Here is a 17,776-nt window from a genome sequence, read left to right as displayed (position 1 = left end):
TATCAAGCTGCTGACATTCAATTGTTTGTGATGTTGGCAGATGATGTCACAATGTCAGGTGCATGGGCAGTCATTTGCACTGAGATACTTTTGCATAACAAAGGAGACCATATAGTTAAGCAGCATCTCAGAAGAAATGGAAAATTTTTCCCTGTTGACAATCTCTGGGCCACGATTCCCTAGCTTTGCCCTGAAGAGCATACCTGATTTGACATGCCCTATACACACAGCCAGCTTGCCAGGTAAGCTACATGTGGGAGTAAAAGGTACCCACTGATCCTTCAGGAGTTTGCACACAGAATTCTGTTTTCTGTATGAAATGGAAAACAGGAGGAGCACTCTGTCATGTAGTAGCATGAATATCAGGGAGCTTTTGCGGTCATCTGCAAAAAGCTCATGGTTACCTTGGAACAGCTGAAGCTACTGCACTATGCATTATTTGCAAGCACGATGAGGTTCTGGGCAGCACCTGGCCACTGCCAGAATGACTGTGGCTATTTTGCTAGAGAGGGGACTAAATATCAGGTGTAGGAGATCAGCCCCCTACCCTTTAAATTATTTCTACTGCTGGATAGTCAGTGTCAGGCTATTAGGGCCTCACATCAGCCTTTTCTGCATAGGGTTGAAGCTTGCCGGGAAACGTCAACCTGGACTGGGTTGTGAATGAGAGAACTGAGGCAATCCTGCTGGATTGGGGAAGGGAGGCTCTCTGCCCTTCTCTGGGTCTCTTTCCCCACATCTTGGAGAACAACACATGAAATGCCTGTCTGCATCCCTGCTCTGCTTCCTCACAAAAACCACAAATCATTTCACACTAGACAACCCAGAATAGGGAGGGAGCATACCTGATTTGACATGGCCTATACACACACACAATCAGCTTGCCAGGGAAGCTGCTTGTGGGAGTAAAAGCCACCATCTCTACTCCTGTAATCTCAATAAACAGACTGTTAGGCACCCAACCAAGAGCCAGCAGGAGCAAATGAAAATGTATTTAGATGAAAGATTATAAATTTGCTCTTTGTCAGCTTGGTTCTTTCCCTTCTGGTTCCTGTACTGCCAAAGTGGCTTTCTTAAAGCCCCCAAGGGACTGCTCTCAGATTGTAGATGTTGTTCTATAATTTTGCTTGATGTGCTTGGAGCGTAGGAATTAAAAAGAAGATGTCAGCTGTGGCTGAAGTGTCTAATTTTAGCTTTGCACAAAGCATGGGCAGCTAGTTTGGTATGGCAGCATTTGGCAAGACACCCCCATATTCTGTGCAAGGCAATCCCAGCCTCAGCATCTCCACCTGTCTCCTAGTGTATGCCTCTCTCCCAGGAAGGATGCTATCTGGTCTATGGACAGGTTTTTTCTTCTTTGGGGACTGTCTGCAGTTTCTTCAGTCACATATGCTTCCAGCTGTTACTTCAGTTCAAAGAAAGAGGGAAGCAAGGGTGGCCATCATCCTTCTGTGTTGGCCATTCAGGGATCTTGGCTGTGCTATGGCTAGCTTTTCTTATTTGTCATGTGTGCCATAGGTGGCTTCAGGTCAGGGCTGGACAGGGCCTCACAGTAAAGCGTCCATCTTGATTTTGGGAAATGACTGCTTGTTTTAGTGTCACATATAAGGACATAATAGTTCATAAAGGGGAGCAGCAAGGGTGTCCTGCTGCTGACGGGGTTGCTGGAAACAAGGACAAACAGCAGCTGACTGACATTTTGTGCAGAAGGGCACAATGGCCCACAGTAGAAGAAGGACACTGACCTGACGTACAGGCCTCAGAAAATGTAAGGCCTGATGTATAGGCCTCAGAAAAAGAACACAGCTCTTGAGAAAGCAACTGTTCTTGGCCACTGCTCTCCCAAATGGCATGGTTTGAGTATTCCCACAGGGATGCAGTGCTCTTCCCAGAATATCGGCTAGCAGGCTGTGCAAGCAAGGTCTGGAAAGGCCCAAGGAGCTCTTTGGCTCACTGCATCTTTCCTTTTGTCAGACTGCCTCCTTACAGAAATGCAGAGCAATGAGCCCCTGAGACGGAACTGCACCATCTATCGGCCCTGGTATTCTCCTTACAGCTACTTTGTGTGCATGGACAAAGACAGTCAGGTGAACTCCTGCAGTCTTCCAGACACGCTCAGAGGCAATGGCAGAGAAGGCCCCTCAGATGCTCGCCAAGCTGAAGAGATTCCAGACAGCATCTCTTCTTCCTCTGGCTCCCTGGAGAAAGGTTATCCCCAGTACAGCAGCAGTAGTGGCAGGAAGACGAGGATTGCTAGTGAGGCCAAGGACTGCATTACTTCTCAGGACATCCTCTTGGCTTCCAAGTGGCAGCCCCTGCAGCAGAACGGCTACAAATGCATGGCCTGCTGCCGCATGTTCCCTACTCTGCACTCCCTCAAGACCCACATCAAATGCGGATCCAAGGAGGGCTTCAGCTGCAAGGTCTATTACCACAAGATCAAAGCCCTGTGCGAGAAAGAACACAAATGCCGGTCCAGCAGTCGCCCAGCAGGCAGTGGCAGCAGCAGCAGCAGCAAAATGCTCAAGTAGCCCTGCCTGTGTGTGGGAAGCACAATCGCCATCAGACATCTGCTCCTGGACTCCCAGCAAAACAAGAATAAAGCAAATTATTGATGTCACTCGAGACTTTCCACCCATAGGCCCTTGCAGCCCCCACTCTTGCCTGCAGGGCTGCTACTTGCAAACAGCTCCCCAACGGTTCCTCTCCCTTCCTCATCTAAAGTCTCCATCCCCAAACAGAGATAACCTCCTTATGCAATCCACCGCCCACACCAAATCCGATTATTCCCACGGCTGCTTCCTTGACACTAGCGCAGCTTGTCTGTTGCTTGTTCCTCCTGCACCCTCCAGCCACTATTTGCTGTTTGCTAAGGCCTCTGTATTTCTTAGGCACTGTCCTGAGTCATTTGACGTGAGTACAATACAGCAGCAGGGCAAGATGGGCCAGAATCATGCCAGGAGCCAGCAATTGCTTCTTCCTGGCTCTGCCCGAGTGCCCTGGAAAGCAGCAGATTCAACAACACACACAGATTACAGAGTCATTAAAGGCATGTCTGAATGTTGCGGGAGGGTGGGCAGGTGAGAAAGACGATGTGCTGTTCACCCGTGTGTGTGTGTGTGTGTGGCTTTTAGCTCTCCAGCCTTTCACCTTCCAACATGGTGAGCAGGGATGACTGTGAAACTAGTGCAGGGAAGAGGGCCCAGCAACCTTGCCAGTTTGGTGTGCGAGGAGAATGAGTACTTGCTTGACACACATGCCTCATTCAGCTCCCTCATTTGCACCAAACGCCTCTGGAAGAGACATTGTAGCACATCCCACCGCAAACAGAAGACCAACCGTCCAAATGGGAGTGAAGGTCCTGTTGTGGCCGTGGTTAGGCTAGCAATCAAGTGAGTTTTCCCCTTTGGAATACATGTAGAAAGAGGAACCCGCCAAGCAAAGCTATGTGGGAGGGAAGTGCAAGGCATTTCCTGCAGTTGGGGAGAGGAAAGATGGGGATTGACAACACTCTCAATGTGTATGTGGTTTGGTTGTGATATATGAACTACTTGGCATTGTTGAAAATGTTTAGTGAGAACAGTTTCAGGCAAACATAATAGCCCAGCTTTGCTGCCTGAAAAACAACTGACTTTTGCAGTTGCCCATCAAACGTGTGCCTGGCTTAAAAGCTGCTGTATTAAGGGCAGCTCCACATGTTATCTGGCAAACATGTTTGCTGCATGTATGCTGCTTTCCCCTATAGCAAATGGAAAGCTCAAGACAGTGTGGATGACATATAGGTCTACATACACACACACACACACACCCCTTCTGCTCCATATGTCTGGGGACCCCGGCCCAAGCAGGGTTCCTTCCAAGAGGTATGTACATTGTTAAAGAGCCAGCGTGGTGTAGTGGTTAGAGTGCTGGACTAGGACCGGGGAGACCCGAGTTCAAATCCCCATTCAGCCATAAAACTAGCTGGGTGACTCTGGGCCTGTCACTTCTCTCTCAGCCTAACCTACTTCACAGGGTTGTTGTGAAAGAGAAACTCAAGTATGTAGTACACCGCTCTGGGCTCCTTGGAGGAAGAGCGGGATATAAATGTAAAATAATAATAATAATAATAATAAAGACACAGGCATGACATCCACCCTTTATATGGCTGTTTCCTGCAGCAGGCAGACATGCAGCAAACATGCTAGTTGTGTAAAACATGGAGCTGCTCTGACCTGCTGTCCAGTTCTGTCTCTGCTGGTGAAGGATTTCGACCTTTGGCAAATGTGGACAGAGGGGCTGCTGCCCTCCAAATGCAACCCCCACCCCCATCTCCAGTAGACATGCACTGAAAAATCTTGATAAGCTACTCCCAGTTACCACCCTCACTTAATGTGGTTCCTCAGAAAGAATATAAAGGTACAGTGCTTCTGAATGGAACATAGTTGGTGCTTTATCAAACAGATTTAAACACACAGTGCCTCTGGGCCAATTGCTAAATTCAAACAGGAGATAAGGAAATCATTTATGCCACACCGGTATAACCCAAGCCTGCCTGATTCCCATTGAGCACTCTGCACCATAACACTTGCTGGTGTGGCATACATGATTTTCCTGTCTTCCGACTGGCTTTAAACACACAGTGCCTCTGGGCAAAGAGCTAAAATCCAAAACAGAAAATGGGAAGTCATTTAAGTCACATCAGCGAGGCATAGAGGACCAAGTACCCAGACGGAACCTGGGGAGACTTGGGCTTAACTCCTCACTTAGCAGTCACTATCTTTCAGCCTTATGTATTTCACGGTAGATGTGCAAATAAAACGTGTGTGTGTGATGGTGGTGGTGGTGGTGTGGAAGAACCACATGCACCACCCTGAGCTTACAACTTCATATAACTTCAGAGTCGGTGAGGGGACCTTCTTCTAGTCTAACCACCTGTCAGAACAAGAAGCTCTGGAGGAAGAGTGCAAATAATAACATGAATAAACAAATGGAATCCTCATGTTCATTAGTCTGCCATTTATCAAGGTGGTGCAAATGGAAGGCATTGTTAAGAGATGCATCATTTGCATATATGCTGAAATAAAGCTGCACAATAATCTGTGGAACAAAACCTCAGTTTCCACCATATCCCCACAACAAGCCTGTGAGGTAGTAACTGCTGTGTACGGATTTAAGCTCAAAGGCACTGTGTGTTTAAATCCTTTTGAGTTTAAAAAAAATCTACTTTGTTCCATTCAACAGAAAAGGCCTTCTATATGTGCACAAAGCCTCTGTGCCTTTAAACGTCTTTTGAGTAACAACAATAGCCTCTGGTAATTAGGGGCTTTTCTCAGCTTTTTCAGTGCATGTATCTTGGAGACAGAAACAGAGGACTGTGTTTCGAGAGTAGCAACCCTTGCCAAAGATTTTAAATCCTGGCTCAGGCACAGTAAACCACTCCCTGTAATAGAAGTGGGGGAAATCTGGGGATGTTCTTTTGCGGATCCAAAAGATGAGATTAGAGTGGATTGAAACTAATGGGAGCTGGAGCCTCCCCACGCCCCAAGGCCCCTTCAATTTTGTTGCTTTTTGTAACGTAGGTTAGAATGTCGGGGCATGATATCTGCTACAGCTGGTAGACATGTAGCACTTATTTTATGATCCTGCTGTTTTGAAATGATTATATGCAAATATGAAAGGTCAGGCGCTCACTGAAAAGCAATGGAGGGATGCAGAAATCAGTCACTGGAGCTGAAAAACCAATTTGGTGTTTCTGCTTGCTCTCTGGTTTCCATTCTTGTTACCTCTCATGATTAGTACTTCTTTCTGGTAACCACAAAGGATAAAAACTTGCTTTAAAAAAATGAAAGCTCAGATTGTTAGAATTGACAAGAGCCTGCACAGAAGTGTATTACTGCAGCCTGTGGGCACTACGATGAGCAGACTCTGGTAAAGATCCTGACAGGCTGCTATGTGAAAAACCTATAAGGCTAAAGGGGAGGGCTGCTTGTGTGCAGTACTGGGACCAATCCTGATCCCAGCGCTGCCACCCCTGCAACCCTGGGTTTTGTACCCGAGCTTTTATCTGGGTTGAAGGGTGCAAGCACACCTTTACCCCAGGTGCAGGGTCGTGTGTATGTGTGCACTCTGTGCATGCAGCCCAAGCATACACAGAGTTGGGTGCCTAGGGCGTCTGACTCCTGGGGGAATCCTCCAATGTACCGCGTTCAATGTGCAGTGCATTGTGGGGTTCCTGGAGGCCGGGCCTTGACGACATGGCTCCGTGCAGTGCAGATCATGTTGATGCGCAGCGGCACGCCTATGGGACCTTAGAGAATTGTCTTTGGGGAAGGTAGGTTCCTTCCTGCCTTTCCCCGCCCTCCCGTGCGATTGTGAGTATAGCCTATATGTTTCCCAGTCACATAGAGAAAGGCAACATTTCTCATTCCACTTTGTAGTGCTTGAAGGTTTTCAGCACATTCTCTGATGAGCACGAGAGCTGCTTCCGCATTCCACTTCTCCTGATGACCCACGTGCCTAATGTCCTTCTCTCCTTTAAGAGCCCTGCTTGACAAGCTATCTCATTCCACTTCCATACATACAGAATGAAGTAGCAGAAACCAAGTTTCTGTTCAGAAGAGATCTTGCACATCTTGCACTTTCAATTGATACAAATTGCTCCCTCCCTCCCTTGTAAGTGCATCCTCTGCTTAAGGAACAGGAGGTGTCTTACACTGCTTCCCCTTCAGTGCTGGCAGGGTGAGGAAGCCTGGCAGGGAATCAGGGACCACTTTCTGCTGCATCCAATTTGCCAGCTTCCTCAGAGAGCCTGCAAGGAATGGTGCCACTACCCAGTGGGGAAAAATTCTCAGCCATCTAGAGGGGAGGGGAGGAGCCAAATCCTTTCCCAAATAACAACTCAAACGATGCAGCTGCAGCATGAATACATGGGAGTGGGTTGGGGAAAAGAGGCTGAATCAAAACAGGCTGGTTCTCACAAACTGGCAATTGTAGTTATGCTCCTGAATGTTTGGTGGCAGAGGAAGGAGGTGCGCACACTCCCAATTCCTAGTCTGTGTGGTGATAAGGACCAGGAGGTGACTGCCTGGGGGAGGGGACCATCGTGGTTGCTTGGCATGGGCAACCAACATCAGCCACCCTACTTCAAATCTAAGATCACTGATGTCAGTTGCCCATGCTGAGTAATCACTGTGAGCATATGGGAGCTACAGAGTCAAAGCACTGAGAAAAGGATCGACAAGCAGTGCAAATTTAGTAACAGGAAAAGGAAATCAGGGCAGTAGTTCCTCCTCTCCTCTCTCTTTCAGTAAGCTTAATTCTCAACCAACTTGTGTTCTGCAGAGTCAGGTGTGGCTGGTTAGATTTGGGGTGTGGGCGGCAGGATGGGATGGAGGCACAGAACTGTCCACAGCTGTGTTGTGCTCTCTCTGCACCCTGGTTGCCTCTATCTTTCTCCCTTTTTGCCCTAGATTTAACTTAAGTTGTGCAGGGCTGATCTTTCACTGGGTGAACCAACTCAGCAAATGATCAGCCTGTTTGAATCCAGTTAAAGCCAGAACAAGAAGAGAGGAAGAGGTGACATGGTGACCACATGTATGACTGCCTACCTACTGGGCAAAAGTCATGAGTATGTGTTCAATGTAATGAGCTCCCAAGGTACAAGTTTTGAAGCCAAGGTGAACTGAGCTGTAAAAGTTGAGAGCAGCTTAGACAAGACCCTCTGGAACATAGCAGAAAGGCCCCACTCTCCATTCTGACAGCTCCTCTGCTTATATGGAGAATGAAAGTCTCTGGATTCGTCTCAGTGGCAACACACTGAGGAAGAGGGAAACAATCCCTTAGAAGGGGCCTTTGAATACTAATCCTCTCACCAAGGACATGGGAATGGGCACCATGGTGGTGGGAAATCTGATAATTAGAGTTATGACTTTGCAATAGGCATGTTGACTCATTATGACTTGGTCATTAGGTAGCAAGTAGACATCATCAGAAAGTTGCAAGGATGTTGAAATCCAGCACCTCACAGTAAAATGGTCAGAAATGCTGTCTGTTCCACATCCGGGGCCAGCAGAGCTGAGGGATTTCAATATGTGAAAGAGGTGGCTATGTTAAGAAGAGGCTTTAGGTTTTTTAGGACTGGGGAACAGTTTGGAACAAGTTGAGCCTGTATGGAAAGGGTAGGTGTCACTTGAACAGCCATAGAACTCAATGGCTGGTGCTTATCAGAAATGTTCTAGAGCAGCTTATAAGCTATTTTATGAAGGAAAGCTGACAGACTGGAGAGCCTCTGGATCAGGACTCATCCCTTAAGGATGATGGTGTAGATGCTTCAGTTGTCCAAGTGGGGTAAGGTAGAGCTTGACAACAATATGGTAGAATTTAACAATAATCTCATAGAAACAAATAGAATCCATTTAAAGGGGCCAAGGAGTTAAAGAATAAAATTACACACAACAGGGACACTTGGAAAGAAACACTGCTAATGCTAGAAGCCCTGAAGCCAAGGTGGGGGAACTGGAATAGTTTTGATAATTTTAGTAGCTAGTACTAAAAGAGAATATAGACATGGGGCCTATCTGAAAGTTGGTGGAACAGTGAGAAGCCATGAGTACCGTCCTTCTTGAACATAAAGTCTATAGAAGGGACAAGGGGAATCACATTAGGAGTGGCACTGCTCTGTATCTCAATGATGGCAGAGAGTACAATAAGCTAGGATCCTTCACAGAATCATTCTGGGTGTTTATACCAGACCCCAAAAGTAAATTAATACTGGGGGCATATCATCACCTCCTGGTCAAAGCTCTGAGGGTAATCTTCGGATGGGAGATAGCCACAGGGGGAAATGTTGTAGTTGTGGATCATTTTAGTCATCTTCACATCAACTGGGTAAGTGTACATTTGAATCATGACAAACATTCATTTATCATTTCTAGAGGATATAAATGGCTACACCCTAGACACAGAGCTGACTATAAGAGAAGCAACTCTTGGCAATCCTGAGTGGTGCCCAGAATCTGGTGTACAGTAGAAGTGCTGTTGAACACCTCAGAAACAGTGACCACAGGACTGCCAGTTCCAACACAGATGTGAGCGGCAAGTTACCCTGAAGGTCCAACAGTATCACATTTAACTTCAAAAGAGTGAACTTCTTAAAGATGAGATTATTAGTTAAAAGGAGGTAGAAATGGATAGTCAAGGTCAAATCCCTTCAAAAAGCTTGGAGGCTATTTAAAACCATGACAACAGAAGCTCAAACAGAACACAGAATTAAGATAAGGAAGTGAAGAAGAAGAAGAAGAAGAAGAAGAAGAAGAAGAAGAAGAAGAAGAAGAAGAAGAAGAAGAAGAAGAAGAAGAAGAAGAAGATCCAAAAGGATGCCAGTGTGGTTAATGAGTAGAGTCAAGGAAGCTAATAAAAGGCATGAAGACTTATTCTCAAAATATATAATGGATGGATGGAGTTCACTGGAGTTCAGTTGGCATTATGGCCAGTGTCCTTTAAGAAGGGGATTAGACAAATTCATGGAAGAAAGAACTATCAATGGCTCTTAGTTATGATGGCTATATGGAACCTCCAGGATCAGAGGCAGTATTCCTCTGAATACCACTTGCTGGGGGCACAAAGAGCAAGGGACAGCTGCTGCCTTCATCTCCTCATATGAATTTCCTGGAAGCATCAAGCTGGCCAGTGTGTGAGGCACAATGCTTGGCTAGATGGTGTGGCCCAGGAGAGCTCTTTTTATATTATCATTGAAGGATACGTTTGGCTCCTAACCTTGGCTCCAGATGGCCATTTTACTTTCTCTTTGAATGTTTCCACTGGGTGGAAGCTACATCCTTACAGCCATGGCAAGAGCACCAGAAATAACTCCCTTTCCACTCTTCCCTCTCCACCCCTGAAGAGTAGGTAGGTGGGCACTTCCTACCACAGAAAGGCAAAGGGGTCCATCCAAATGATGTCATTTCCCAAAACATTATCTAAAAACACTTGGATTCTTATATTGCCTTTTACCATTTAATCTATTTGCCTAGATAAAGGATCCAGGCTGTACATCCACTCTATATTGCCCTCATTTATTCCTTATTATGTAAGTACCACCATAAAGATAAATATATTATGCTGAGAAAAAGGGAAGGCACCAGTTTTTCTGAGCAGGACCTGTTCCAGCCTAGGTTCAGTGAGCATGTCATTGTCCCTTTGGGGCTAACCCAGGGAAGGCTATGCAAGTCATCACTGGCCACTAAGACTAGTGTGTTGTTTGAACCTTACTCTCCTCCTGAACAGTTGACTGACTAGTGAAGAAGACGATGTTGATTTTTATTTTGTCTGCAATACAACATTAGAATCAGAGTGCCAGGAAGTTTTGATGGATGAAGTGCCACAAGAGGGCTTTCTAACTTAATTTGGTTAAAGTGATTCTCTGGACTTGGGTAATCCTGCCCCCTGAGCTCCAGGTCTTCATAAAGTGTCTGGTGCAGCTGGTATTGTATTCTGCTATTCTTGTGGGGAATGTTCCTCTACAGAGGCATGAAACAGGTATTTTCAAGCAGTCTTTGGGTGTGCACAAACTGCCGTAGACTTGTCACTACTGGTGGTGGATTCTCATGAAACGTTTCCAAAATTGGGGCATTTAAGGTCTTTTTCCCAATGAAGGTTGCTGCACTGATGTTTGTACGGAACCTTGAACCAATCGGCCATCTCTTTTAGAGCTTCATCTGATGGAAGACAAAAGAGGCAGGTTTGGGAAAACAGAATGAAAGCAAAGGAAGCAAAGAAAGCAGAAACAACAGTTATGTTTTGGAAATAAGAAAGATTTATTTAGCAAAAGCCAAGAAGCTGCCACCCTACCCAGGGTTAAGTGCACTTACATAGAAAGTCATTCAGTAACAACAATTGTTCTAGTAAAGGAAAGAACAAAAAGACACAGAAATCCCATAATGAAAGACCTTTATGCAAGAACCATCTGTAATGTTAACGTACAAAAATGCGAAGCGGGTTCCGGAGCAGATCATATGAGGGAAGGCCCTTGGGATATAATCTCAAGCCCACAGATCTGCTGCTGTGGTGGATGGGCTGTCCCTGCTCAACACCCCACAACCTGCTAAGAGGATACGGCTGAGCTGAATAGGCCAATTCATTTTGGTATTGCATCTTTAGCACCTGCCAAGATGACTGCTGGGTATGCTGGTAGTCCTGCTCTGTTGCAGGCCTCATCCTTGAGGACCTCCTCCTTCTGTTCTCATTCTTCATATCATTGAACATCTGCTTTCCCACCCATTCAAACTATACATACTCTTTCCATCTACAGACATTCATTTTGGATACTCCAGCTCATCACACCCTGCTTCCCTCTTGCCCTTACCAAGACCTTGGATTTACTTTTCCATAGCAGGCCCTAGTATCAAGGATACACAGCATGCATTAGGAATAGCAATTACCTCTCTCACAGCACTTTAGTCACTGTTGCCACGCCACAGAAATAATTGCTAACCCCTTCTATCTCACTGGCAGCCTAAAGAATGGGGGTAGTGAAATATATCCTCCTCCCAATTCATTCTGAAGGCACTTCTCCCTGAGTCTGATACCAGAAAACTCAGTAAATGAGCAAATAACAAGCCTGACTTCTTTTGGGAGGATCATTTGGCTATAGCTGGCCTGGTGTCTGGAAGATCCAGAATGTTCGTAAAGGTGAAAGTGGTGAAATGGGCCACCACAGAAAAGAAAGATAGGCCTTATCTTCCTCAGCCTGCCTTTCTCAGCTTTCACCTCAAGAATCTCCTCAGGATAGGCAGGACAATGTCTTTCCCTTGGAGCTACTTGTTACTTGCCCTCAGAGCTGCCATACTCCCCCATTATACTCCCATCCCAGTCACTCACATACAGTTGCTTAAAGTATAGTCCTCCCTTCTAAAAGGTCTACTCTGATGTCCAGTAGCTTCCAGTGCTGAAAACTGGAAACAGCTGAAATTTTAGAACCATCTGCATATTATGTGATGCAACTTGAAGCAACTCCTTCCTCACTGATCTTCAAGAGCTTTTCATCTGCACAACTATTCAAAAACCACATAAAGAACACACACACACACGAAAAAACTAAAAGAGGGGAAAAATTGAGTGGGAGCCCACCTTTGAACATTAAAGGAAACACTACCCAATGCCACATATCCCTGTGTAGCTGCAGATATCTTTTCATGTACACCACAGGCACATCCTGCCACATCCCATAGTCAGTATTCACAAGCACACAGAATGCCCTATTGTAGATCTTCCATGAATGCCTTAATTCCCCCAGGTTGAATGATTGGACATAATCATTTCTCACAAGCCAAGGGAATTCTCTATGAATGGAACAATAGCAATGCCCACAATGACAGCAGAACAAAATCCAGAAGATTTTTTAAAAAAACATTATTAAACTTCTGAGGGAAAGCCAAACTGAGCAAAACATGTTTGGGAATGCACTGCTTCTCAAAGGGAGTGAGGGAATGTTTATTTTCCCCTACATCATAGGCACATAGCATACCATATACCGAGTCAGACCACTGGTCCATCTAGCTCAGTATTGTCTACACAGGGCTTCTCCAAGGTTGCAGGCAGAAGTCTCTCTCAGCCTATCTTGGAGATGCCAGGGAGGGAACTTGGAATCTTCTTTCTGTATGCAAGTGCTCTTCCCAGAGTGGCCCCATTCCATAAGGGGAATATCTTACAGTGCTCACACATGTTGTTTCCTGGTTACTACAGTGCTCACACACATAGTAACCAGGATGGACCCTGCTTAGCAAATGGGACAATTCATGCTTGCTACCACAAAAACAGCTCTCCTCATCAGTGCCCCCTACAGCACCCCGCTCCAGCTACAGTTATAAGCTGGAAAGGGGCCAGGCACTTTTTGGCTGGCTGCCCATCATAATATGGTGCAGCCATCATAGTTCTAGTTCCAAGAAATGTAATTTTTGGAACACTGATCCCTTGCATTAATGAGTGTTATGGCCAACCTGAATATATTGGGCAACTATGTATTTGTATTAATTGTGAAGATTTATAGTCTACGTGTTGATCCAAAAAATCCCCAGGATGGCTTGTAACAGATTTTACGACTCAATACAAAGCTATGCTGGTGGGACAGATAAGAGAGGTGCTGCGGGAATGCAATGATAAAGCCTCTTCTCAGGTTTTCTGGTGTTCTTGCTGCTGCCAATGCTATCCTTAGAGCAGGCCTGCTCAACTTCGGCCCTCCTGCAGATGTTGGCCTACAGTTCCCATAATCCCTGGCTATTGGCTGCTGTGGCTGAGAATTATGGGAGTTGTAGTCCAAAAACAGCTGGGGGGCCTAAGTTGAGCAGGCCTGCCTTAGAGGCAGTGGTGAGCCCAGGGGAAACAGGTCTCTTCTTGTTTAATATGTATTTGCCCCATTCACATATAGAGCAGGGGTGGGTCTCCTTGTTACACAAAAGGAGAGCAGGGGAAGAGAGTGCAACCTTCTTCCCTCCTTCACCTTACCTTGGTACACTCCATAGTTTTAAGCATTTTCCTCTCTGCCTAGCTCACTTTTTGTATTGGAGGCTTTGCCTTTCTACTAAGTTGTTCTAAAACAGAAAAGTCTGGATGCTACTTTGTTAAGAAAAAAACAGAGCAGAGTTTCAGAAGGCAAAATGACAACACCTGCTAGATCTGGCCTTTGGAAATCACCTTGGTAAAAACGGGTATGAGTTGGATAGGAGTGCCAGGGAGGGAGTTGCAGTGTTCCTGTGGGGCCTTTCTAGAAACATAAATACATGTGACAAATCATGGAAGTAGCTACATAATTTATATGTAGGTTTTTGTGTGTGTGTATGTGTGTGGTATCAGTGCAGTCTATGCCAGGTATTCTGTTAGTGCTTGATAGTAGCATTGGAATGGATGAAATATTTTGCTTTAGAGGGTAAATGCTTAATTAAGGTCTGTGGCAATGATTGTTCTACCACATCATTAGGACTAAAACAGAAGCAGCACTACAGATGGGGCACCTTAGAGTCCAATTCACTGTGGCCTGAGCTTTTGGAGACAAAAGTCTGTATCAATATTTGAAGGTGTGGATCTTCACATGTAGCTACAGCAGCATGGGGGTTGCCTCCTTGTGGTGTGATACCACCATCATTGTGGTCTTTCCTGTGCAATCAGCACCCAACTGAAAGGAAAGGAACCGAACATGTATAAAAGGCCCATGCAAACTGCTCTGCCCATCAAGTTGCATCAGTCATACACAGCTTGCACTGTGTGGGATGACACCACGGGAAAGCTGCTCTCATATCGCTGCAGCTACATATGAAGGGGAACATAAAGATCTCCGAAGACATGGTGGGTGGGTGGTTATACACACACGTGCACACACTAATAATTCTGAGGTATGGTGGAGGATTACTGCCACACCAAGTCAGTAAATCTCTTAAGGTGCCGTAGCAATGATAAAACAATATGGTTGCTCTTCTGGCATTGGAACTGGCATTTCAACAAGGTAAGTGAAAATCAAGAACAATATGGGAAATGACTAGGTCCACAGTTCCAAGAGAAGGCTCAACCAATGTCGGGCAATCTCTCCACAGACAACTGAACTAAACTGTATCTTTCATAAGTATGCATACATTTAAGGCTACTGGTTCCTTCTGGATGTTAAACAGTGGCAGTCCTCAACAGGGAAGCCATCAAATAGAAACATTTCAGCTAAGAGCAGGGCTGCATATACTCTACTCTAACTCAAAATACACACAATACAATTCTGCACCAAAGTCAATCAGATTCTGCAGGCAAAGCCCTGCTTTCTATCACCTGGTATATATGATGCAAATAGAGCAAATTTTGATGCAAATATGATGCAAATAGAGCAAAAAAATCAAACACTGATTTGATTTGCCTAATTTGTTCCACTGCTGATAGTTATGGGGAGGAGCAAAGAGTTATACATGGTACAGAACCAGACACTCCTGGTCACCAGAAGCCCTGTTCAGTCTCATCTTCGGCTTTCAAGATTTCATCAGGCTTCTAAGGCTAACTACAGGCTAGAAACCTGATTGAAAGAAAGGCCAAGATTCTCAAGATATTCAACTTTGCACCTCATACCAGGTTCTGCACTTTTTTTTAGTGCAAGGGTGGATTCATAGGATGTACATAGTGCTAAGAGTTTGTAGGGTCTTAGGACACCCTGCAAAATGGCCACTACTTCCAGCAGGAAAACAGTCGTCTGACTCCCATTTCTCATGGAGGCCTCACAGCAGAAAGCGATGCCAGCTGCCACTGCCACCTTGTTCCCCAAGAGGCCGTGTTTCTTCTCTGCTGAGAGAACTGTACCCTGACATAGAAAACAGCTCTGAGGCTACTTGCAATGAGAGAGGCAGGCTTGTTCAGGCCTCCTTGCAAGGCAATTTAAACCCTCTGGCTGTCACACCCCTAAGACATTGCTGCTTCCTTTTTACACTGCAATCTCATCATCCAGACTATCTCCCAGCCCCTGCTTGTTCAGAACACTGAGCAGGCGAAGCGGCTCCTCCTGGGCCCACGAGTCCCACTCCTCACTCTCATCCGTGTTGGACTCGTACTCAGAGGCGATCCCAGACTCACGGAACTTGATGAGCTCCAAGCTGCCCAGAGGAGGGGTGGTGCTGGAGAGGAAGCGGAAGCATTCCAGCTTGGCCAAGCAGTCACTCCTACCTAAGGGGCTGCCCAGAGAGCTGGCAATGTTGGAGAAGCTGTGGTCCAGCTGGAGAAGGTGGGTGTCCTCAGGCATAGGAGTGCTGCGGTCGCACAGCACAGGTAGGGCACCCGATCGGTAAGCAATTTCCAGCAAGCTGTCTTGAGAACCCACTGAGGAGAGAAAAAGCAACACCATGTCATTAACCTGGAGAAGGCAGCGCACCTACCTTCAGAGAATTTCCAGCTTCAGGGCTGCTGTCCTCTGTGCCAGAAGCTAATTCCCTGCACTCTGGCCCTAGTCCAGGTTTTCTCAATATTTCATTGCCCAGTGCTAAGCGTGACAGCCTCTGAAGGACCTTATAATTTCCTGCCCACTATTCTTCCCTGTAATTGTCTCCTCAATACCCACATACAAGGGAAACATGGGATTCCCGATGTAACATTTCGTTCCATCCTGGGCCTAAGGGAAACATGAAGAAGCCCAACCCAGCTGCTCTGGCTGACATCCAGAAAATTCCTGCACTGACAGACCAGAGTTTTGCATAAGATAATGGTGTGATTTTTTTGGGGGGGGGGGGTAATCTCCCATTTCCTTTGCAGCCACCTGTGATTTCCAAAATTATGTCCTTGAGTATTGGGAGACCTTCAGGGACATAATTTCAAAAGGCACAGGTGGCTATAGTGGGAATTGGGGGGATCACCAAAACTGCCCCTGCCCCTTGCACAATGGAAAACTTGGTGCATTGGCACAAGGTTCAGTCTGGATGACAGTCATTAATATATTGCTGTACATTGCAGCTGGCATGAAACATTCACACAATTTTATCAACAGTCTTAAGGGCAAAACTTTATAAATGCAGAATTTGTTCCCTTATATTTCTAGATTCCTAAAAAAACACAACAGAACCTATAACTGGAAATATAAATAAAAATATTTGCAAAAAAATTTCAAGTGAAAATGAGAAACCTGCATTCTCCAACAATTTTAGTACAAACCCTGCCCCCCTCAGTGCATAAAGCCCCTTTCCCTACTTTTACAGGTATTAATTTCATAAAATCAAAGATGCCAGCAGAGATAAGGTGGTCACCAAAGTTCTATGATGGGATGCAGCCAGGCCAATCAGAACTAGGATTGCCACTAAATTTCAAGCAAAACACTGGTAGGAATTTCTAGAGAAGGTGTGCGGGGGAGGAGTCACACACCTCCCAATTGCCACGTATTTTCACCTAAAGCAAAATCTGAAAGTCTTGCTCAGGAAAAACATCTATTAAGAATCTCCAGGAACTTTTACACACAGAAGGCTTTACCACGCATTTACTGGAAGGCTTTACTGTGAACTTGAAGTTGTCCCAAAAAACTGACACAAATAGTGGATTTTTTTTAACCTCGGATATAAATCGGGCTACACTCTAATGTGCAGTGGAAAACCCCAATGCGTGTGAATTGCTCCCTGATAACTCACAGGGACTTTGGGGTAAATCTGGCTGATATGTGGACACATGCCCTTCATTCCGGAGGCAATGTGAGTTAAAGGGATTTAAATGCCCTTTGTGAAAAACTTCCAGGGAAAAGCAGGGCAGTTCACTACTGGGGAAGAGGAAAATTGCATGCAAGCCAGTAATGAACTTGTTGCCAGCACAACAGAGTTCTTGGGAGTAGAGTACTAGTGGCTAGTGGGCACTATTTTCTCTGTCCCCTGCATGTCCCTAGAGCAGGGGTAGGAAGTGCTGCCTCTGGTTTCAGAGCAATGCTACATGATGACCGTATCATTCTGAAGCCAATCCAAACGCTGCTGCCACTATGGCTACAACACAGGTGGTGGCAGCAGTGAAAAATGGTTCATGGGTGGGGTGGTTTTGGGAAACCTCGTGCTCCCCCATAAGCTCCCCAATTTTGAGGCAAAAGTTCTATGAAAACTTTCAGCTCAGCCTTAAAATAGAATGTTGATAGGATAACAGCGACTTCTCAGAGGAGTTTTTGCATAATTCCGTTTGACATGAAAAAGGCTCAGTTGAGCCAGAAGTGAGTTAAGGCTCAAGGTCTTTCTGGATTCGTCACATGCCCTTTGCTTCAGTTACCTCTCTAAAATAACAATACAGATGGTGAATCTCCCTTATCCTGAATCAG

The 17,776-nt window shown here is 45.7% G+C and overlaps 2 protein-coding genes across 3 annotated transcripts in view; one reads left to right on the top strand and one right to left on the bottom strand.

Moving 5' to 3' along the window:
- The first annotated feature begins 70 nt into the window (after positions 1-70).
- Positions 71-2,631, top strand: SPATA46 (spermatogenesis associated 46). The gene is made up of 2 exons (XM_053250671.1): positions 71-242; positions 1,975-2,631. The coding sequence occupies exons 1-2, from the start codon at positions 137-139 to the stop codon at positions 2,529-2,531; spliced, it is 663 nt and encodes a 220-aa protein (XP_053106646.1). The 5' UTR covers positions 71-136; the 3' UTR covers positions 2,532-2,631.
- A 7,676-nt stretch (positions 2,632-10,307) lies between these two features.
- The window catches only part of NOS1AP (nitric oxide synthase 1 adaptor protein), a 64,747-nt gene continuing 57,278 nt past the window's right edge, over positions 10,308-17,776 (bottom strand). The window contains exons 10-11 of one of the 2 annotated variants that reach the window (XM_053250663.1): positions 15,667-15,819; positions 10,308-10,697 (exon numbers count right to left, since the gene is read on the bottom strand). In XM_053250663.1, coding sequence (XP_053106638.1) covers positions 10,585-10,697; positions 15,667-15,819 — 266 coding nt within the window. In that variant the 3' untranslated portion in view covers positions 10,308-10,584. Of the gene's footprint in view, positions 10,698-10,772; positions 15,820-17,776 lie in introns of those variants that run through there. The other variant, XM_053250662.1, reaches the window with a different exon arrangement.

This window comes from Hemicordylus capensis, chromosome 4 (assembly GCF_027244095.1).
Source record: "Hemicordylus capensis ecotype Gifberg chromosome 4, rHemCap1.1.pri, whole genome shotgun sequence".
NCBI lineage: Eukaryota > Metazoa > Chordata > Lepidosauria > Squamata > Cordylidae > Hemicordylus > Hemicordylus capensis.
This window is presented reverse-complemented; position numbering and strand designations above follow the sequence as displayed.